This window comes from Bos mutus, chromosome 11 (genome assembly GCF_027580195.1).
Source record: "Bos mutus isolate GX-2022 chromosome 11, NWIPB_WYAK_1.1, whole genome shotgun sequence".
Classification (NCBI taxonomy): domain Eukaryota; kingdom Metazoa; phylum Chordata; class Mammalia; order Artiodactyla; family Bovidae; genus Bos; species Bos mutus.
This window is the reverse complement of record NC_091627.1, coordinates 12,775,300-12,793,186: the sequence shown is the minus strand read 5'-3', so window position 1 is coordinate 12,793,186 and position 17,887 is coordinate 12,775,300. Positions and strand designations below refer to the sequence as shown.

At 37.8% G+C, this 17,887-nt stretch overlaps 1 protein-coding gene across 6 annotated transcripts in view; it reads left to right on the top strand.

Moving 5' to 3' along the window:
* The window catches only part of RABGAP1 (RAB GTPase activating protein 1), a 169,233-nt gene that overhangs the window by 35,475 nt on the left and 115,871 nt on the right, over positions 1 to 17,887 (top strand). For 5 of the 6 annotated variants that reach the window (XM_070379024.1, XM_070379027.1, XM_070379025.1 and 2 more), the window contains 4 exons: positions 11,518 to 11,752; positions 12,891 to 13,095; positions 16,496 to 16,670; positions 17,253 to 17,410. In XM_070379024.1, coding sequence (XP_070235125.1) covers positions 11,518 to 11,752; positions 12,891 to 13,095; positions 16,496 to 16,670; positions 17,253 to 17,410 — 773 coding nt within the window. The remainder of the gene's footprint in view (positions 1 to 11,517; positions 11,753 to 12,890; positions 13,096 to 16,495; positions 16,671 to 17,252; positions 17,411 to 17,887) is intronic. The other variant, XM_070379028.1, reaches the window with a different exon arrangement.

The window sequence follows — 17,887 nt, the reverse complement described above, 5'->3', positions numbered from 1 at the left end:
GTCTTAAAAGGCTGAATGAGAAGATGAATAGGACCTAGTTCATGTCCTCAAGGTGGTTGCAGCTTAGGGTAGATGACAGTGGTTAAAAATGTTCCGATCATTTCTACTAGTCTTTGTAACAAATAACTCAAAAATCAGTGGCTTGAAAAACAATTTATTCTCATGATTTTGTGGGTTGACTGGGTGTTTTGCTGGCCTTATTTGGCTTCCCTGGTGGCCCAGATAGTAAAGAATCCGCCTGCAATGTGGGAGACCTGGGTTCGATCCCTGGGTTGGGAAGATCCCCTGGAGGAGGGCATGGCAACCCATTCCAGTATTCTTGCCTGGAGAATCCCATGGACAAAAGAGTCTGGTGGGTTACAGTCTGTGGGTTACAAAGAAGTTGGACACGACTGAGCGACTAAGCACAACACAGCACATTTGGATTAATGTGACTTCATTCAGCTGGTGTGTTGGCTGGGCGCTGGGCTTGACTGGGTCTCTCTTTCTATGTGGTTTTCAATTTAGGCTTCTTCCCAACAGATGTGAAAGCTGTAAGGCCTCTTTTAAATTTGAAGCTTATAAGTTACATGGTGTCACCTCTACCACATTCTTTTGTGGTAGAAAAGCAAGTCACAAGGCCAGCCCACATTTCATGGGTTTAGAGAACTAGACTGTAGTTTTTGATGAAGGAGGTGAGATTTTGTAGCCATATCTAATTTTCAACATCAGTTTAATTAGGTCAGTACCATGGTATAGGTTAACAGAAGGATGCTATAGAACAAAGCAGGCAGAAAGTTATTCTAGCTTGGGGGAGGAGTCAGGGAAGACTTCTTTAAGAGAATAAGTCCTTTAAAGGAAAGCTGTATGTGATGGTATAGTCATAAAAAAACACAGGTATTTTTCTTTATGAAATTTTCTGACAGCTCACATCAAAATCTGAGAATTTTCCATAAATTCAGAAAATGTTGCATTTCTCTACCTTGTCTTGTGTAGGAATCCTGCACCCTTTACCTCTTAGCCAAAGATACTCTTTTTTTTTTTTTTTTAAACTTTAAAATGTTGCTTGAGGGTACATTGATGAGCTAGTACTTTTGAGGCAGAAAGTTCAGTTAGATAATTTTTTAAGCTTTTGAATGTTCATAGAGTTTTCTTCTTGAAAAATCCAGCTGACATTTTGGTTGGAAAAGAGTTACCAAACTTTATTAGTTAGCAGGTACAAAAGTCACTGCTTACTTAGTATTGCCTGAATTTATCTTCTGACTCAGTTTCTGAAATTGTCTTAGAGTCAGTTGATCATGTCCTCTGAAATGCAGATCTTTTATTCAAGCAAAGTTACTAAACCATGAACACACAGTTTAATTAAGGGGATCAGAGTGGTGGTTGGATAGACACGGAAGTAAATATGTCACCATGACAAAATTCATCAAGTGCTAGAATATAGACATAAGCAGAGTTATATGAGAACGTAATTGTTACCTGAAGAAGAAGAAAAAGTTTTTCATAGAGTAGTTAACAATTCAGCAGAGCCTTAAAGAATGTTTAACAGTTTCTCAAAGAAGAGAGTCTGTGGCATGTGGAAAGATCAAGAAGCATGAAGAGTTTGGAGTTAGGGCCACTGCATGCAGTAGAATTGAATGTGCATGCTTTTCTTTTTCTTCCTAGATGCAAATGCAAGTAGCCTTTTTGTCACTTTTTTTCTCTAATCATAGAAACAATGTATGTTTGATGTAGAAAATTCATACCATATGAAAAGTAAAGCCTAGCCTAGCCTTAATCCTATTATTTAGCACAAACTAAGTAGTTGGGGTCCTTCTTCAGTTGATTTTTAAAGATGAATGCACAAGGTTCTTTTTCCCTTCCTTTTTAAAATTAATGTCAGTAATTCCTAGTGATAATATTAGTTTGTTTTTCTGATCCTTCCTTTATATAGTAAAGTAAAGACATCAGTAATCAGAACAACTGCAGTTTATAAGTGAGGCACAAAGTGATTTAGTGATTCATCCAGGATCACAGAAAGGATGTATCATGAGCAGATTTGAGATGAGTTACTATACTTTTCAGTATCCAAACTGGACTTCTGCTTCTTTTGTGCTTTGCTTTATGACAAGCCTGAGATTTATATACTTGTTTTGAAATGGCTCAGCTGTTACCATGAAGCTGAGCAAAACTACTTGGTTTGAACCGTTTTCATTTGTATTTTTCACTGCAATATGACACAAGTAGTGGGAACTGTAGATCATCATGAATTTATCTTTAATTTCTGATTTTCTGTGGATTTTTCCAGCACACTTTCATTTCCTAAGCATGCTTTATTGAAGACATAAAATGTCCACTGGAAAAGCATCTCACACTGTGTAAAGTAGCTTTGTATAACTGGCAAAGCGAGTAGAGCCTGGTTGATACTGTTGCAGTGAAGGGAAACAGGAACTATTAAATTAGAAGTAGAAAATTAAGACCAGGAAAGGACTCTGGATATTGCCTTTGGAACATTGTGTCCATAGGTTCCCTAATGAGTTTTGCTCTCAAGGAAATACACTTGTAGCCAATTCTGCCACTTAAGTTACTACCTTTATTTGATATTATTTAGAAATGACAGATGTTATTCCATTAATGCTTCTTTTGCACATAGTAGGTGTGTTCTTAGTTTCCTTCAGACCAAAGAAAGTGGAAGAATTATTAAAGTTATTATTTGCTTTTTTTTTTTTTTAATCTCACCTCCAGTAGGTGGACCAGAGTTTATTCAAAAATAGCTGAAAGTTGAGTAGGGAGATACTTATTGGATGCTTACTAGTTGGCAGGTACTGTGATGTGAGAAATGAGACATTCCCTATAAAAATCACATGATTCAGTGGTTCTGATGTATATAATGAGTGTCCAGAGATCATATCATTGAACCACAGCAGTCTTGTGAGATAGGTATTAACATTCTCATTTTAGAGATGGGGCAGTTGTGGCTCCCAGGGATTAATTTGCCCATAGCCACTGGAGATAGTGTCAGAGGCATGTCCCCAACTCAGATTTGTCTTACTGTGGAGCCCAGGTAGGACTCCTGAGTGTAGCTGCATAGGCTATACCCTGTGCACTCCCAGGCTGATACTGTTCACACAGACTGTGATGTGAATGGTGCCCCCTGGAGCTGCGCCACAAGCCAACTCTTGGTCCAGTTTTTTCCTGTACTATATAAGTAGAATTATAAATAAATCATTCACTGAGCAGTCTCTGTCCTCGCAAACATCTATGTCTGTGTTTGACTACTTTATGCTTAAATGTTTTTTTCCTCTCGATTCAGGAATGTTTTAAACAACTCTCCCCTCCTCTACTTAAAGATTACATGGAGATGAACACAAACCAGTACGTGACCGTTAGTTATCTATGTATATCTGCTTTGCTTTCTTATTTTTATATTTGGGCTAAATTAAGTTAGAAGTGTTTTTTGGACTTCAGATAATTGTGTTTTGTTGTTGTTATTCAGTCGCTATGTCCAGCTCTTTGCAGTCTCATCAACTGCAGCGTGCCAGGCTTCCCTGTCCTTCACTGTCTCCCAGAGTTTGCTCAAACCTCATGTCCATTGAGTCAGATGCCATCCAGCCATCTCATCCTCTGTTGTCCCCTTCTCCTTTTGCCCTCAGTCTTTCCCAGCATCAGGGTCTTTTCCAGTGAGTCAGCTGTTCACAACAGGTGGCCAAAGTATTGGAGCTTCAGCATCAGTCCTTCCAATAATATTCAGGGTTGATTTCCTTAGGATTGACTGGTTTGATGTCCTTGCTGTCTAAGGGACTCAAGAATCTTCTCCAGCACCTTAGTTCGAAAGTATCAATTGTTCAGTGCTCAACCTTCTTTATGGTCCAACTCTCACAACTATACATGACTACTGGAAAAAATAGCTTTGACTGTATGGACCTTTGTAACATGCTATTAGTATTTGGTCCTGCCCAGTATTCTTACAGTAAATGTAAAACCTTAATGACATTCATAATTATAGGAAATGATGATATTTGTTTTTAAGTAGTTAACAAAGCTAAAATAAATCATTCAGATTTGCTTAACTGTCACAAAAACCAAAATTTATAGACCATCCAGATTAGATAAAATAATACTTTGGTTTTTATTTTTGGCATTTATAAAGTTCATTTCATTAAACATGTATTGTAGATACACTTTGTACCTGTCACTACACCAGGCTTTGGGAATATAAAGATAATTTAAGAGAGTCTCTGCTATCTAATAATGCCCAGTCTGGCCAAAGGGGCTCACTAAGCAGATATTCACTAAAATATGTAGCAATGCACGCCCTAAAAAGGGAATGATTAAAGCCCATGTATGAGGCTTAAGGTCTCCCAGAGGAGGTAAACAAATTTAAGCTTGGTGTTTAAGAGTAGAAAGGCAAGCGAGAGGGTTTTCCAGGAAAGGGAACAATCTATGCAAAGCTTCAATGTTAGAAACTTTGTGATGTGTCTTGGGGAATTTGAGTGGCTTGATGTGACTGCTAAGAGATGAGAAGGTAATTAGGGTTGTGAGAAACTCATAGGACATAGAAATGATATTGGGCTTTGTCTTAAGGACATTGAGGAAACTTGGAAGAGGTTAAAAATCAGGCAGTGCTTGATGAGAAGTAAAATTTGCAGTTGTAACTTGACTGGCCAAATGAATGATAGATCAGAGAGGAGAAAGAAGGCATGGAAACCACTACCTTTCCAATAGGCTGATGTAAATCCAAAGAGGTTCCTATGCTGGTAACTATGCAGAGACATGGAGGAAAATGCCCAACTGAGCAAGGATCAGTAGGATTTGTGAGTAGCGTGTGAGTGAGAGGGATGAAGGATGACTGTAATCCTTCATTTGGTTGCTGAGTGGATGGATAGTAGTGCAATTCATTGATTAAAAAAAAACAGAGAAGAGGATTAGTTTTGACACAGTAAGTTTGGAGTATCTGCCTGAAGGTGTCTGTCCAGTAGAGGGTGAGGGATTGTAGATGCATATTAGGGGTTGTTTATATATTGTTGGAGTGCATAAAATGGCATTGGGAAATCTGTAAAATGAAGTTATTGCCAAAAACAGAATCCTGGATGAACACCTTTTGAGGGCTGTTGTAGGGAAAAGGAACAGTTGTGTTCTCAAGTTTCATCTTTCATAGAAATCACATTTTTTCCAGATTTTAAAAAAATAGCCTTTATTTTGAAGAGCAGTTTTAGATTCACAGCAAAATTAAGAAAAAGGAACAGAGATTTACCATATAACCTCTGCCTCCGTATTGCATAGCCTCTCCTATTATCATTATCCTCTTTCAAGTTTAAGTCAAGTCTGTTGAGAAATTAGACTTCCCTGGCAGTCCAATGGTTAATACTCTGAGCTTCCAAAACAGGGGGCGTGGGTTTGATCCCTGGTTGGAGAACTAAGGGCCCCACATGCTGCAGGGCATAGCCAAAAGGAAAAAAAGTATTGAGGTAAAATTTACACACAGTAAAATACGGCCCTTTTAGGTATACAATTCTATGAAGTTTAATTAATGTAAACTTTTATTATGTAATGACTACCATAATCAAGGTACAGAATATTTTCATTACTCTAAAAAGACCCAGCCTCTGTCAGTCAATCTGATTTCTGTCTCTGCTGCTGCTGCTGCTCCTGCTGCTAAGTCACTTCAGTCGTGTCCGACTCTGTGTGACCCCATAGACGGCAACCCACCAGGCTCCCCCATCCCTGGGATTCTCCAGGCAAGAACACTGGAGTGGGTTGCCATTTCCTTCTCCAATGCATGAAAGTGAAGTCACTCAGTCGTATCTGACTCGTAGCGACCCCATGGACTGCAGCCTACCAGGCTCCTCCGTCCATGGGATTTTCCAGGCAGGAGTACTGGAGTGGGGTGCCATTGCCTTCTCTGGATTTTTATCTCTAGCTTTGCCTTTTCCAGAATGCCATGTAAATTGAATCATACAGTATATAGCCTTTTTGTCTGTTTGTTTTATTTAGAGTATTTTGTGTTATCCGTGTTGTTTTAATATTAGTAATTCATTCCTTTTTATTGCTGAAAGTGAAAGTGAAGTCGCTCAGTCGTGTCCGACTCTTTGCCACCCCATGGACCGTAGCCTACCATGCTCCTCTGTCCATGGGATTTTCCAGGCAAGAGTACTGGAGTGGGGTGCCATTTCCTTCTCCACAGGATCTGAACCTGGGTCTCCCACATTGTAGGTAGATGCTTTACCGTCCTAGCTGGTATTCAATTGTATAGCTATATGGAAGTTATCCATTCATCACTTGATAAACATTTACTTTGTACTCAGCTTTTGGCAATTATGAATAATGCTGCTGTAAGCATTCACAAAAGTACACTTCATTTTTTTTCTTTTATGCATGCTTTCTGTGTCCTAAGAAATCTTTGTGGCCCAGGATCACAAAGACTTTGTCCTTTGTGTTTTCTTCTGTAAACATTATAGTTTTCAGATTTACATTTAGATCTGCAATCCATTTTGCATTAATTTTTGTATGTCATGTAATGTTTGCATTTGTTTGATGTAAGGTTAGTTATTTCAGCACCGTTTGTTTTAATTTATTACCTTTCTCTTGAGTTACCTAGCCAACTTTGTTGAAAACAATTGGCCATGTATGTGTAGGTCTATTTCTGAGTTCTGTTCTGTTTTGTTGGTCTGTATACCTGTCCTTTCAATAATACCAGTATTTTGATTGCTTAAGCTGCAACTACACTTATTTTGAAGATGATCATGGTATCTGTTAAGAATGCCGTTGGCAGCAAGAAACAGAAAGCCCTGCTGAAAATGAGTTTATTTTTCTGTTATAACAGGAAGTCAGAGATAAACAGTTGCTGGTTTAAGCTCTTCATTTATAGGATGGGTGAACAAAACTGTACCCTGCTGGCCTCATCTGGCCTGACAACTGTTTCGTAAATCACCTGTGAAGGTTCTTTAAAATGTATATGTCAAGGCTTTATCTCTGAGACTAACTTAGTTGCTAGGGTAGGAGGTAAGTGAATAGAGGGACGATCAAGTATTTTAATATTAACGTGCTTCCTGGTGATACTGGTAATTGTATTGTGCAGTCATGAACCATTAATCTAAGGTTGGTTCCCAGACTAGCAACATCACCATCACCTGGAAACTTTAAAAATTCTAATTATCAGTCCTGTGCCAGCCTTGCTGCTGCTGCTTCTGCTAACTCACTTCAGTCGTGTCTGACTATGTGCAACCCCATAGATGGCAGCCCACCAGGCTCCGCCGTCCCTGGGATTCTCCAGGCAAGAACACTGGAGTGGGTTGCCATTCCCTTCTCCAGTGCATGAAAGTAAAAAGAGAAAGTGAAGTCACTCAGTCGTGTCCGACTCTTCGCAACCCCATGGACTGCAGCCTACCAGGCTCCTCGGTCCATGGGATTTTCCAGGAAAGAGTACCAGAGTGGGTTGCCATTGCCTTCTCCAGGTACTCTTCTAGGGCTCAACAGATTGTATTTTACCACGTTCTTCAGGTGCCAAAGTCCAGTTCACTTTAGTCGCTCAGTCGTGTCTGACTGTTTGGGACCCCATGAATCGCAGCATGCCAGGCCTCCCTGTCCATCACCAACTCCCGGAGTTCACTCAAACTCACGTCCATTGACTCGGTGATGCCATCCAGCCATCTCATCCTCTATCGTCCCCTTCTCCTCCTGCCCTCAATCCCTCGCAGCATCAGAGTCTTTTCCAGTGAGTCAACTCTTTGCATGAGGTGGCCAAAGTATTGGAGTTTCAGCTTTAGCATCAGTCCTTCCAGTGAACACCCAGGACTGGTCTCCTTTAGGATGGACTGGTTGGATCTCCTTGCAGTCCAAGGGACTCTCAAGAGTCTTCTCCAACACCACAGTTCAAAAGCATCAATTCTTCGGCATTCAGCTTTCTTCACAGTACCAACTCTCACATCCATACATGATCACTGGAAAAACCATAGCCTTGACTAGACGGACCTTTGTTGGTAAAGTAATGTCTCTGCTTTTGAATATGCTATCTAGGTTGGTCATAACTTTCCTTCCAAGGAGTAAGCGTCTTTTAATTTCATGGCTGCAGTCACCATCTGCAGTGATTTTGGAGCCCAGAAAAGTCAATCCGACACTGTTTCCACTGTTTCCCCATCTATTTCCCATGAAGTGACGGGATCAGATGCCATGATCTTAGTTTTCTGAATGTTAAGCTTTAAGCCAACTTTTTCACTCTCCTCTTACTTTCATCAGGAGGCTTTTTAGTTCCTCTTCACTTTCTGCCATAAGGGTGGTGTCATCTGCATATCTGAGGTTATTGATATTTTCCCCAGCAATCTTGATTCCAGCTTGTGATTCTTCTAGCCCAGCGTTTCTCATGATGTATTCTGCATATAAGTTAAATAAGCAGGGTGACAATATACAGCCTTGACATACTCCTTTTCCTATTTGGAACCAGTCTGTTGTTCCACGTCCAGTTCTAACTGTTGCTTCCTGACCTGCATATAGGTTTCTCAAGAGGCAGGTCAGGTGGTCTGGTATTTCCATATCTTTCAGAATTTTCCACAGTTTATTGTGATCCACACCAGTCAAAGGCTTTGGCATAGTCAATAAAGCAGAAATATATGTTTTTCTGGAACTCTTTTGCTCTTTCCATGATCCAGCGGATGTTGGCAATTTGATCTCTGGTTCCTCTGCCTTTTCTAAAACCAGCTTGAACATCTAGAAGTTCATGGTTCACGTATTGCTGAAGCCTGACTTGGAGAATTTTGAGCATTACTTTACTAGCGTGTGAAATCAATGCAATTGTGCGGCAGTTTGAGCATTCTTTGGCATTGCCCTTCTTTGGGATTGGAATGAAAACTGACCTTTTCCAGTCCTGTGGCCACTGCTGAGTTTTCCAAATTTGCTGACATATTGAGTGCAGCACTTTCACAGCATCATCTTTCAGGATTTGAAATAGCTCAACTGGAATTCCATCACCTCCACTAGCTTTGTTCATAGTGATGCTTTCTAAGGCCCACTTGACTTCACATTCTAGGATGTCTGGCTCTAGGTGAGTGATCACACCATTGTGCCAAAGTTAGGGAACCTTAAAAGGCATTGCTGAATGTTTCCCATATGGAAACATTCAGATTAACTTACTGTCTTAAAAAAAAAAAAAAAGACTTAATTGAGATAAGTATTATTAAATAAATTATGTCACATATGGTTAAGTTTGAAATTGGATTGAAGGTGCACAAATGATCTAAATGGTAAGTGTTGAGTATTATATTGAAACTAATTATTCACAGCATAAGTTAGGTTGCTATTTTTAAGCAGCTTTTAGAAATCAGCATTGTTGTGTCCTGCATTAGTTTTCCTATCTTTAAGGAAGTGTTAAGGAAATAGACGCCAGTTCTTACGTTTGTAGACTTTATAAATAAGGGAAGAATACAAGATAAACATGTATAAACACGAAAGACAAACACATAAACATGTTTCTTTTTGTGGTATGTTTTGTGAATATATTACAATGGAGGTAGCCTATCTAAAAGAAAACTTGTTTATTTATCCTATATATCAAAGAAAAAACAGTACCTCATAGCATGTGAAATATGTCTTCAGTTTAGCTTGCTCTTTAATTATAGCCTTCCCAGTTAAAATTACTATTGCTTAAACATGGAGTCTAATATCTTCATCAGTTATAGGACGCTCTAGCTATCCTACTTATTTCTCCTTCCCCTTGGAAAATAGTTTAGGTTCAGTTCGGCTATCGTTTATTTATTGCATGTGATACAGGATATCTTACCTAGTTCTGAAAAAAATAGATTAATTGAAACTAAGTACTAGATTGTTTTTTATGTGCTTTAAGAAACTTCTGAAAGCAGACTTCTGAATAAAAGAATTTGATTGCACTTGTGATGTGTAGAATCAGGTTTCAGTTCAGTTGAGTTGCTCAGTTGTGTCCGACTCTTTTCAACCCCATGAATCACAGCACGCCAGGCCTCCCTGTCCATCACCAACTCCCGGAGTTCACTCAAACTCATGTCCATTGAGTCGGTGATGCCATCCAGCCATCTCATCCTCTGTCACCCCCTTTTCCTCCTGCCCCTAATCCCTCCCAGCATCAGAGTCTTTACCAGTGAGTCAACTCTTTGCGTGAGATGGCTAAAATACTGAAGTTTCAGCTTTCGTATCATTCCTTCCAAAGAAATCTCAGGGCTGATCTCCTTCAGAATGGACTGGTTGGATCTCCTTGCAGTCCAAGGGACTCTCAAGAGCATTCTCCAACACCACAGTTCAAAAGCATCAATTCGTCGATGCTCAGCTTTCTTCACAGTCCAACTCTCACATCCATACATGACTACTGGAAAAACCATAGCCTTGACTAGACAGACCTTTAGGTATAGCAAAGAGTTAAAAATATTTGACTGAATTGTAGTTCCAATAGCAGTAATTCTGAATATAGAAGGAAGTTAAAAACAGACTCTGAAATTGCAGCCAGAGACTGAATACCTCTCCAGTCCTTTTTTCTGAGGCAAGAATAGCTGACATATTGGGAAAAGGTAGCAATAAAGACTCAATCATAGTTTACATTGAAAGGGGCTTGACTTTATAGAGTTACAAAAATGTTTGAACTGGGATCCTTGGTAGGTAGTCCAGAGTACTGCTGCTATTGGAATTTTGCTTCCTAACTTGTGTCTTCAATTTTACTGTGAAGACCTCTTTGTCTTCAACAATCTCATAGCCCCACTCATTTAAATTTTTGTCTGGTTTTGGTCTTTAGAAACTTGCCTAAATCAGTACTTTTTTTCATCATGATTTCCTTTTCCTGCATTAATTCTCTGCTAATTTTTCTAGTGTTTCTTGAACAAGCATTTAATGATAATACTGGGTTTTGTCACTTGTGGTTTTCCTTAGCATTGGGTAGTCTTCATTTGATCTTTTACTTGTTTACTTCCTTGTTGAGCAACAGTAATAAACCATCATGACTCTAGAAAAATCCTTGACATTGAAATGGAGTGCTTCTGTTCTTCGGGTCATTTTCTACTTACGTCTCCCCAGCTTTATTCAAGCGTTGAGAACTTTAAGAACTGTTTATGTCAGAGAAGTCTCCCTTAAGAGACTGCCTTATAGCAACAATGGTAAAGTGCATGTGATGGTTTATTACCTAATATATATGTTTGCACTGGTCATTTTTGGAAGCAAACACATTTTCCCTTTTCCTTAAGGATAAGAGAAGCTTCTCCTCTTAATAAGCTTTATTTCTTAACAGACAAGTAAAATTTTAAAAATTTTAGTTGTTGTGATTTTAGAATACTGTAGAAAACTTTCAATAAAATTGACAGATTATAACATGTATTTCTGGGTATTAGTCTCAAATTCACTGTACACTTTTTCATGAATATTTGTATGAATTAAGAGAGCAGCTGCAGCTCTTATTTATTGCAGATCTTGCTTTATTTTTTTAAAACATTCAGAAGATATCTATATATCAAAAGAATTGCTCATGATTTTCTCTAGATGTGGACCCATTTTAATCAGTATTGGCCTCTTTCTCTCACTTCGCTGACTGCATGTATTTGTGACCCTTAGATTATAGGGAATGGAAGTGAACAGCAGCTGCAAAAAGAGCTAGCAGATGTGCTGATGGATCCTCCAATGGACGACCAGCCAGGGGACAAGGAGCTTGTGGAAAGGTCACAGCTGGATGGCGAAGGAGATGGGCCTCTTTCTAATCAACTCTCAGCTTCATCCACCATTAACCCTGTGTCATTAGTAGGGCTCCAGAAACCAGAGATGAGCCTGCCAGTGAAACCTGGACAAGGAGGTTAGGATTGCTGCATTGCTTGCATAACGGAAGGTTATTGTTTTTAATATTTGAGTGTCCATTTTGTACTAGGTTTGATGCAGAGGAAGCAAAACTCGTATCTATATTATCTAGAAGCTTCCAATACGAGATTGAGGGGGATGTGAGAGGAATAAATACATGTACCATTCTGATTTCCCTTTAAATGTATGTCATTAAAGTTTTTTTTATTGGTGTGTAGTTAATTTACAATGTTAGTTTCAGGTGGAAGGCCCAGTGAATCAGTTACACATATGTCGACTCTAAATGTATGTCATTTATAGCAAAGGAAAAAAACCAGTTATTAACAGTGAGGCAGTGTTAGAGTGCTTAAAGAATTTTTTCAGGAAAAAATAATTTGAGTATGGTATTGGGAAATTGGATATTGGCTGAAGGAGAAGGGGACAACAGGATGAGATGGTTGGATGGCATCACCAACTCGATGGACATGAGTGTGAGTAAGCTCCAGGAATTGGTGATGGACAGGGAAGCCTGGCGTGCTGCAGTCCATGGAATCACAGAGTCGGACACGAATGAGCAACTGACTGATTGGGGAAATAGAGAAATAATTCTTGGTGAAGAAAATGTTTGCCTTAGGCCTGCTTGGTGGGAATAGTTGTCAAATTGAAAAAAGGGACCTGAAAGACAAGGAAGAAAAAGACAATTATGAAGGTTCTTTGAGGAAAAGTAGAATATTAAAACTGTAAATGTTTATTGGGAAAGGAAAGGCAGGGGGACTGAGAGAACATGATAAAGTAACTAAGATGATGAATAAGAGAAATCATTATAATAGAACAGATAAGAAAGAAGAAAGAGGATTTTTCAGAGTGGTAAAATACTAAATGTATTACTGACCTAAATGTAAATTATAAAGTCAAAACAAATTATAAGAGATAAATCAGATCTGAATCTCAGGTCACCATTTAGGTTAAGGATTGAAACTATAGCCATACCTAAAAATTTTAGTGTTGGTGACAAGTTCTGGTGTGAGATTTCTGACTTTAATTGAAAGTGACGAATTTAATTTTAGAACCTAAACGTAGCTTGTAGAGTTTTACTTAATATTCATGTTAACAAAATATCAAAGTGAAAATAATCACTTCCTTATTGTTTCTTTCAGATTCTGAAGGGTCAAGTCCTTTCACACCAGTGGCAGATGAGGACAGTGTAGTTTTCAGCAAACTAACTTATTTAGGCTGTGCCTCAGTAAATGCTCCCAGGAGTGAAGTGGAAGCCTTGAGGATGATGTCCATCTTAAGGGGCCAGTGTCAGATCTCACTAGATGTAACCCTGTCAGTGCCGAATGTATCTGAAGGAACTGTGAGGTAAGACCAGCCTTCTAGAAATATTTGTAACATTTGATCAGATTTCTCACCTACAGTTTTATAACAAAGCAAGAGTGAACAAAATACATAATTATTTTATTCTTGTAGTGGTTAATTCTTTTGGCACTTAGTTTTCATGTCTTCCAAGGATTGTGACCTTTTACGAAAAATAGTCACTTGTTTGAGCAGTTTTTTATACTCTTCCTCACCCTAATTCTTTGTAACACTAGAAATTTAAGTGTTTTGGGGATTATTGAAATATGTTGACCTAAGAGTCTGCCTAACAATTTACATTTTCCATGTGCCCCCCAATAAAAATACTAGCTTGACACATTAGTTGAAAAGAAATTTCATACTGACTTTGGAAATTACAGAAACCTGTTGGTAAATATTAACTATTTCAGTGTTCAGTTCAGTCACTCAGTCGTGTCCGACTCTTTGCGACCCCATGAACCGCCGCACACCAGGCCTCCCTGTCCATCACCAACTGCTGGAGTCCACCCAAACCCTTGTCCATTGAGTCAGTGATGCCATCCAACCATCTCATCCTCTGTCGTCCCCTTCTCCTCCTGCCCTCAGTCTTTCCCAGCATCAGCGTCTTTTCAAATGAGTCAGCTCTTCGCATGAGGTGGCCAAAGTATTGGAGTTTCAGCTTCAACATCAGTCCTTCCAATGAACACCCAGGACTGATCTCCTTTAGGATGGACTGGTTGGATCTCCGTGCAGTCCAAGGGACTCTCAAGAGTCTTCTGCAACACCACAGTTCAAAAGCATCAATTCTTCTGCTCTCAGCTTTCTTTATAGTCCAACTCTCACTTCCATACATGACCACTGGAAAAACCATAGCCTTGACTAGACAGTAGTTCCTAAATTTTTAAGATGAGGATACTGAAGCTCAGAGAAGTCTCTTGATAGGGCTATTGTTTATACTAACTGAAACAGGTCACAGTGTTTAAATGTAGTCAGATGTCTGTATCAGCTAACTAAATACAAAACTAGCTTTGTTGTAAAAAATGCGTACTTATTTCAGAAAAATCAAAGAACACAAATAAGCAAAAATTTAGAAAATTACTCTTAACTTTTTTACTGAAGTATAGTTGATTTATAATGTTGTGCCAATCTCTGCTATATAGCAGAGTGAGTCAGTTATGCACATACAGACTTTTTTTCCTTAATTTTTTTTTTGTGGTTTATCACAGGACATTGAATATAGTTTCCTGTGCTATACAGTAGTACCTTGTTGTTTATCCTATATATGATAGTTTACGTCTGCTAATCCCGTACTCCTAGTCCTTCCCTCCCTCGCGCCCCTGACCCCCAGCAACCACAAGTTTATTCTCTATGCTTCTGTTTTGTAGATAAGTTCATTTGTGACATATTTTAGGTTAGGAAATGGTCTTAATTCTACTCTCCCATTGGTAAATAACAGTTAACATCTTGGTTTATTAAGACCCTTTTTGTGTAGTTGTAGGTATATTTGTCTATGTGTATATACCTACATATATATGCAAGTATAATTATACAACTCTTAGAATCAGCATTTTTAGCATCAGTGGAATTACATAATATATAACATGCTTTGTTATATGGTGAATCTTTCCATATCAATAAATATGCTTAATTATTATAATTTATGATGGCACATGATGGGCTTTTCAGAAATAACCAGTCTAATGTTACATATTTTAGTTGTTTTAATGATAAAAGTGCTACTAATAATAGCTAATATTAAACTTTTATTATATGGGCATGTAAGTTGGGCTTCCCTTGTGGCTCAGCTGGTAAAGAATCCGCCTGCAATGCAGGAGACCTGGATTCGATCCCTGGGTTGGGGAGAGCCCCTGGAGAAGGGAAAGGCTACCCACTCCAGGATTCTGGCCTACAGAATTCCATGGACTGTTTAGTTCTTTGGGTCGCAAAGAATCAGACACGACTGAGCAACTTTTACTTACTTACTTAAGTGCTTAACCTGTCGTTTTCTTATAAGTAGTATTTTTGAGCTAAATTTTAATGTATTTTTAAATTTCCTTAGGATTAGTTCCTAGAAGTAGATTCACTGGTGGGTCAAAGATTTGCCCATTTTTATGGTTTTTGATATATTGCCAAATGGCCATCTAGAAATATTGATCTAGCTTGTACGTTTGTGAGCAGTGTATGAGAATATCTGTTTCTCTGCCCTCAAGCATTTTGGATTTTTATGGTAGTAGAGTTGTAGCTGCATATGGATAGTAGTAGTAGTAAGTTAATTAATATTCCAATGATCTGCATATGTAATTCTTCTCTTGAGTGTTTAAAGAACTATTTTGCAAAGATTCATGAATATTAATTTTAATTGTATTTATTAATGTGAAGCTTAGTAACATTTATTTAGCCTTTTTTTTTTTTTTTTTTTGCCATGATGTGACTTGGGCAACTTGAGTGAAAGCACTAAGTCCTAACCACTAACTGCCAGGGAATTCCCTAAAACTCATTTTTATATGATTCTTAGTCAATAGTCATTCCCCTGACTGAAGTTATACTTTGTTCTAATATATTTTAATTCTATAAAGACATGAGAAAATTAGTCTCTCTTACCTCATGTTTTCAGAGTCTTTATCAAAGTGCCTTTGAATTTGAATTAGTTCCCCTTCTTAGGTATTTCCATTATCCCCTAGGCTTTCCCATTGATGGCTCTGCCCATTCTGTGTTCATAATTTCATAACTTCATAATTTCAATTTTTTGTATTGTCAGGGCCCAGGATGGAGCCTGGGATGTTGTGTAGGTATCACATAAATATTTGTTGAATGAATACATTTTTGAGTGAATGATATCCATTTAATTTTCAGTGAGTGGCATCCTTTTGATTTTATTAATGAAGTTTTTTTTCCTTCGGTGTTAATGTTTTGTAAGTGTCTCTTCCTTATTTGCCATGAAGCAAAAGAACATGTTTCACTCTGAAAAACTACATCATTATTTTAGTTTTTAAAATAATAAAGCAGCTTAGGTCATTCTGTTAGGAGATACTGAGAAGCACAACTTTAGTGATCTATTTTGGTAGTCTAATTTACCCATTATTTTTTATGTAGTTATAGACTATTTAAGAAACATTAATATTATTTATGCTTTCCTGATTGCCTCCCTAAAATAGGGGATTATGTAGTTTTTAGTACTATGGAATTGTGTAATCAGTTATTTTAAGACCCCACATATAACTTACTTATCAAGATTGAAGATTAATATGATTTCTTTGTGCTCAGTCGTTTCCAATTCTTTGTGACCCTTTGGACTGTAGACTGCCAGGCTCAAGAAATGATTTATATGATCTTTTTGCTAGAAAGATGAGTCTTGAATCATAATGTGAACATAGTGAAAATTGTCCACAGTAGCTCTACTCTCTTTATGTATATTTTTTCTGAACAGACTCTTAGATCCTCAGACAAACACTGAAATAGCAAACTACCCTATCTACAAAATCCTTTTCTGTGTCAGAGGACATGATGGAACTCCTGAGAGTGACTGTTTTGCTTTCACTGAAAGTCATTACAATGCAGAGCTCTTCAGAATACATGTCTTTCGGTGTGAAATACAAGAAGCTGTAAGTACTGAAGAGGGAAATGTCTACAGATGAAACTTCATCTTCACCCTTGAATCATTGAAATGATTATAGTATTTTCTGTGGTCATTTATAAGCCAAATTAAATTCTCTGCTACTGTTTTATTTGTTCCATTTTGATGGCCTGAAATATGAATAAAAGTTTGGTTAGCCAGAACCTTGTTGTTGCTAAGAGCGTCAGAGGAGACCAATTGACCGCTGTTTAAATGCATTAAATCGGCATCTTGCTTCTAGCAATGACATATTTGCAAACTATTCTTATAGAATTAAACTTGGAGGATTATTCTTTATTACAATAAATATATTCAAGTAATTCCTAACAATTTTGGAAATCATCTTTCAATTGGATTTCTAGTGTTCACAGTCATTCCTTTTTTACAATCTCTACTCTGGTCATTTTTAGTGTTGTTTGCTTTATAGGTCTAATAAATTTGATAATTTATTAAAGAAATGAGTGAAGGAAAGGTGAACTACCTCCCTCAAACAACGTAGGTCACCTTCAGCCTTAACAAAAGTATTTTACTTTTTTAATAACAGCCCATCTCCTAACATTTTTGGTTGTAGGTGAGCCGGATACTTTACAGTTTTGCCACTGCCTTCCGCCGTTCTGCCAAGCAGACCCCACTTTCAGCAACTGCTGCGCCTCAGACTCCAGACAGTGACATCTTTACCTTCTCTGTGTCTCTAGAAATAAAAGAAGATGATGGTAAAGGTTATTTTAGGTAGGGCATCTTACTTTATTCTTTTTATTTGAGTTTGTATTAACATGCTAAACTATCTGTGCTTTTACGGAAATTCTAGGTCAGATTACCTAACCTTTATATTATATATTATATAATGATTGCTTTTATAGGTAGAGTTTTTTTTTTAATGTAAGTGATAAAGGAAAATAAATAGGCAAATTGCCAAGGCAAGATTTAAAGAATTTTAATAAAAAAAATTATTTCATGTAGGGAAATATGTTACCATGTTCTTTTAGTAAGACTAAAAGTAGCTGGCTGACAGCTTTTATTAAACATAGAGCTACATCACCTGGGTCTATAGCTGGATTTGTTTTGCTAGAGTTTTTTTCTGTTTTGTTTTTTGGTTGGTGTATTTAATAATCTAAATATCTTAAAGCTATTGAAATCAAGATTTATCATTAAAATTTAATGGAGCACATTGGGAAGGGAGAAATATGGTGTGTATCTCAAGTGTGA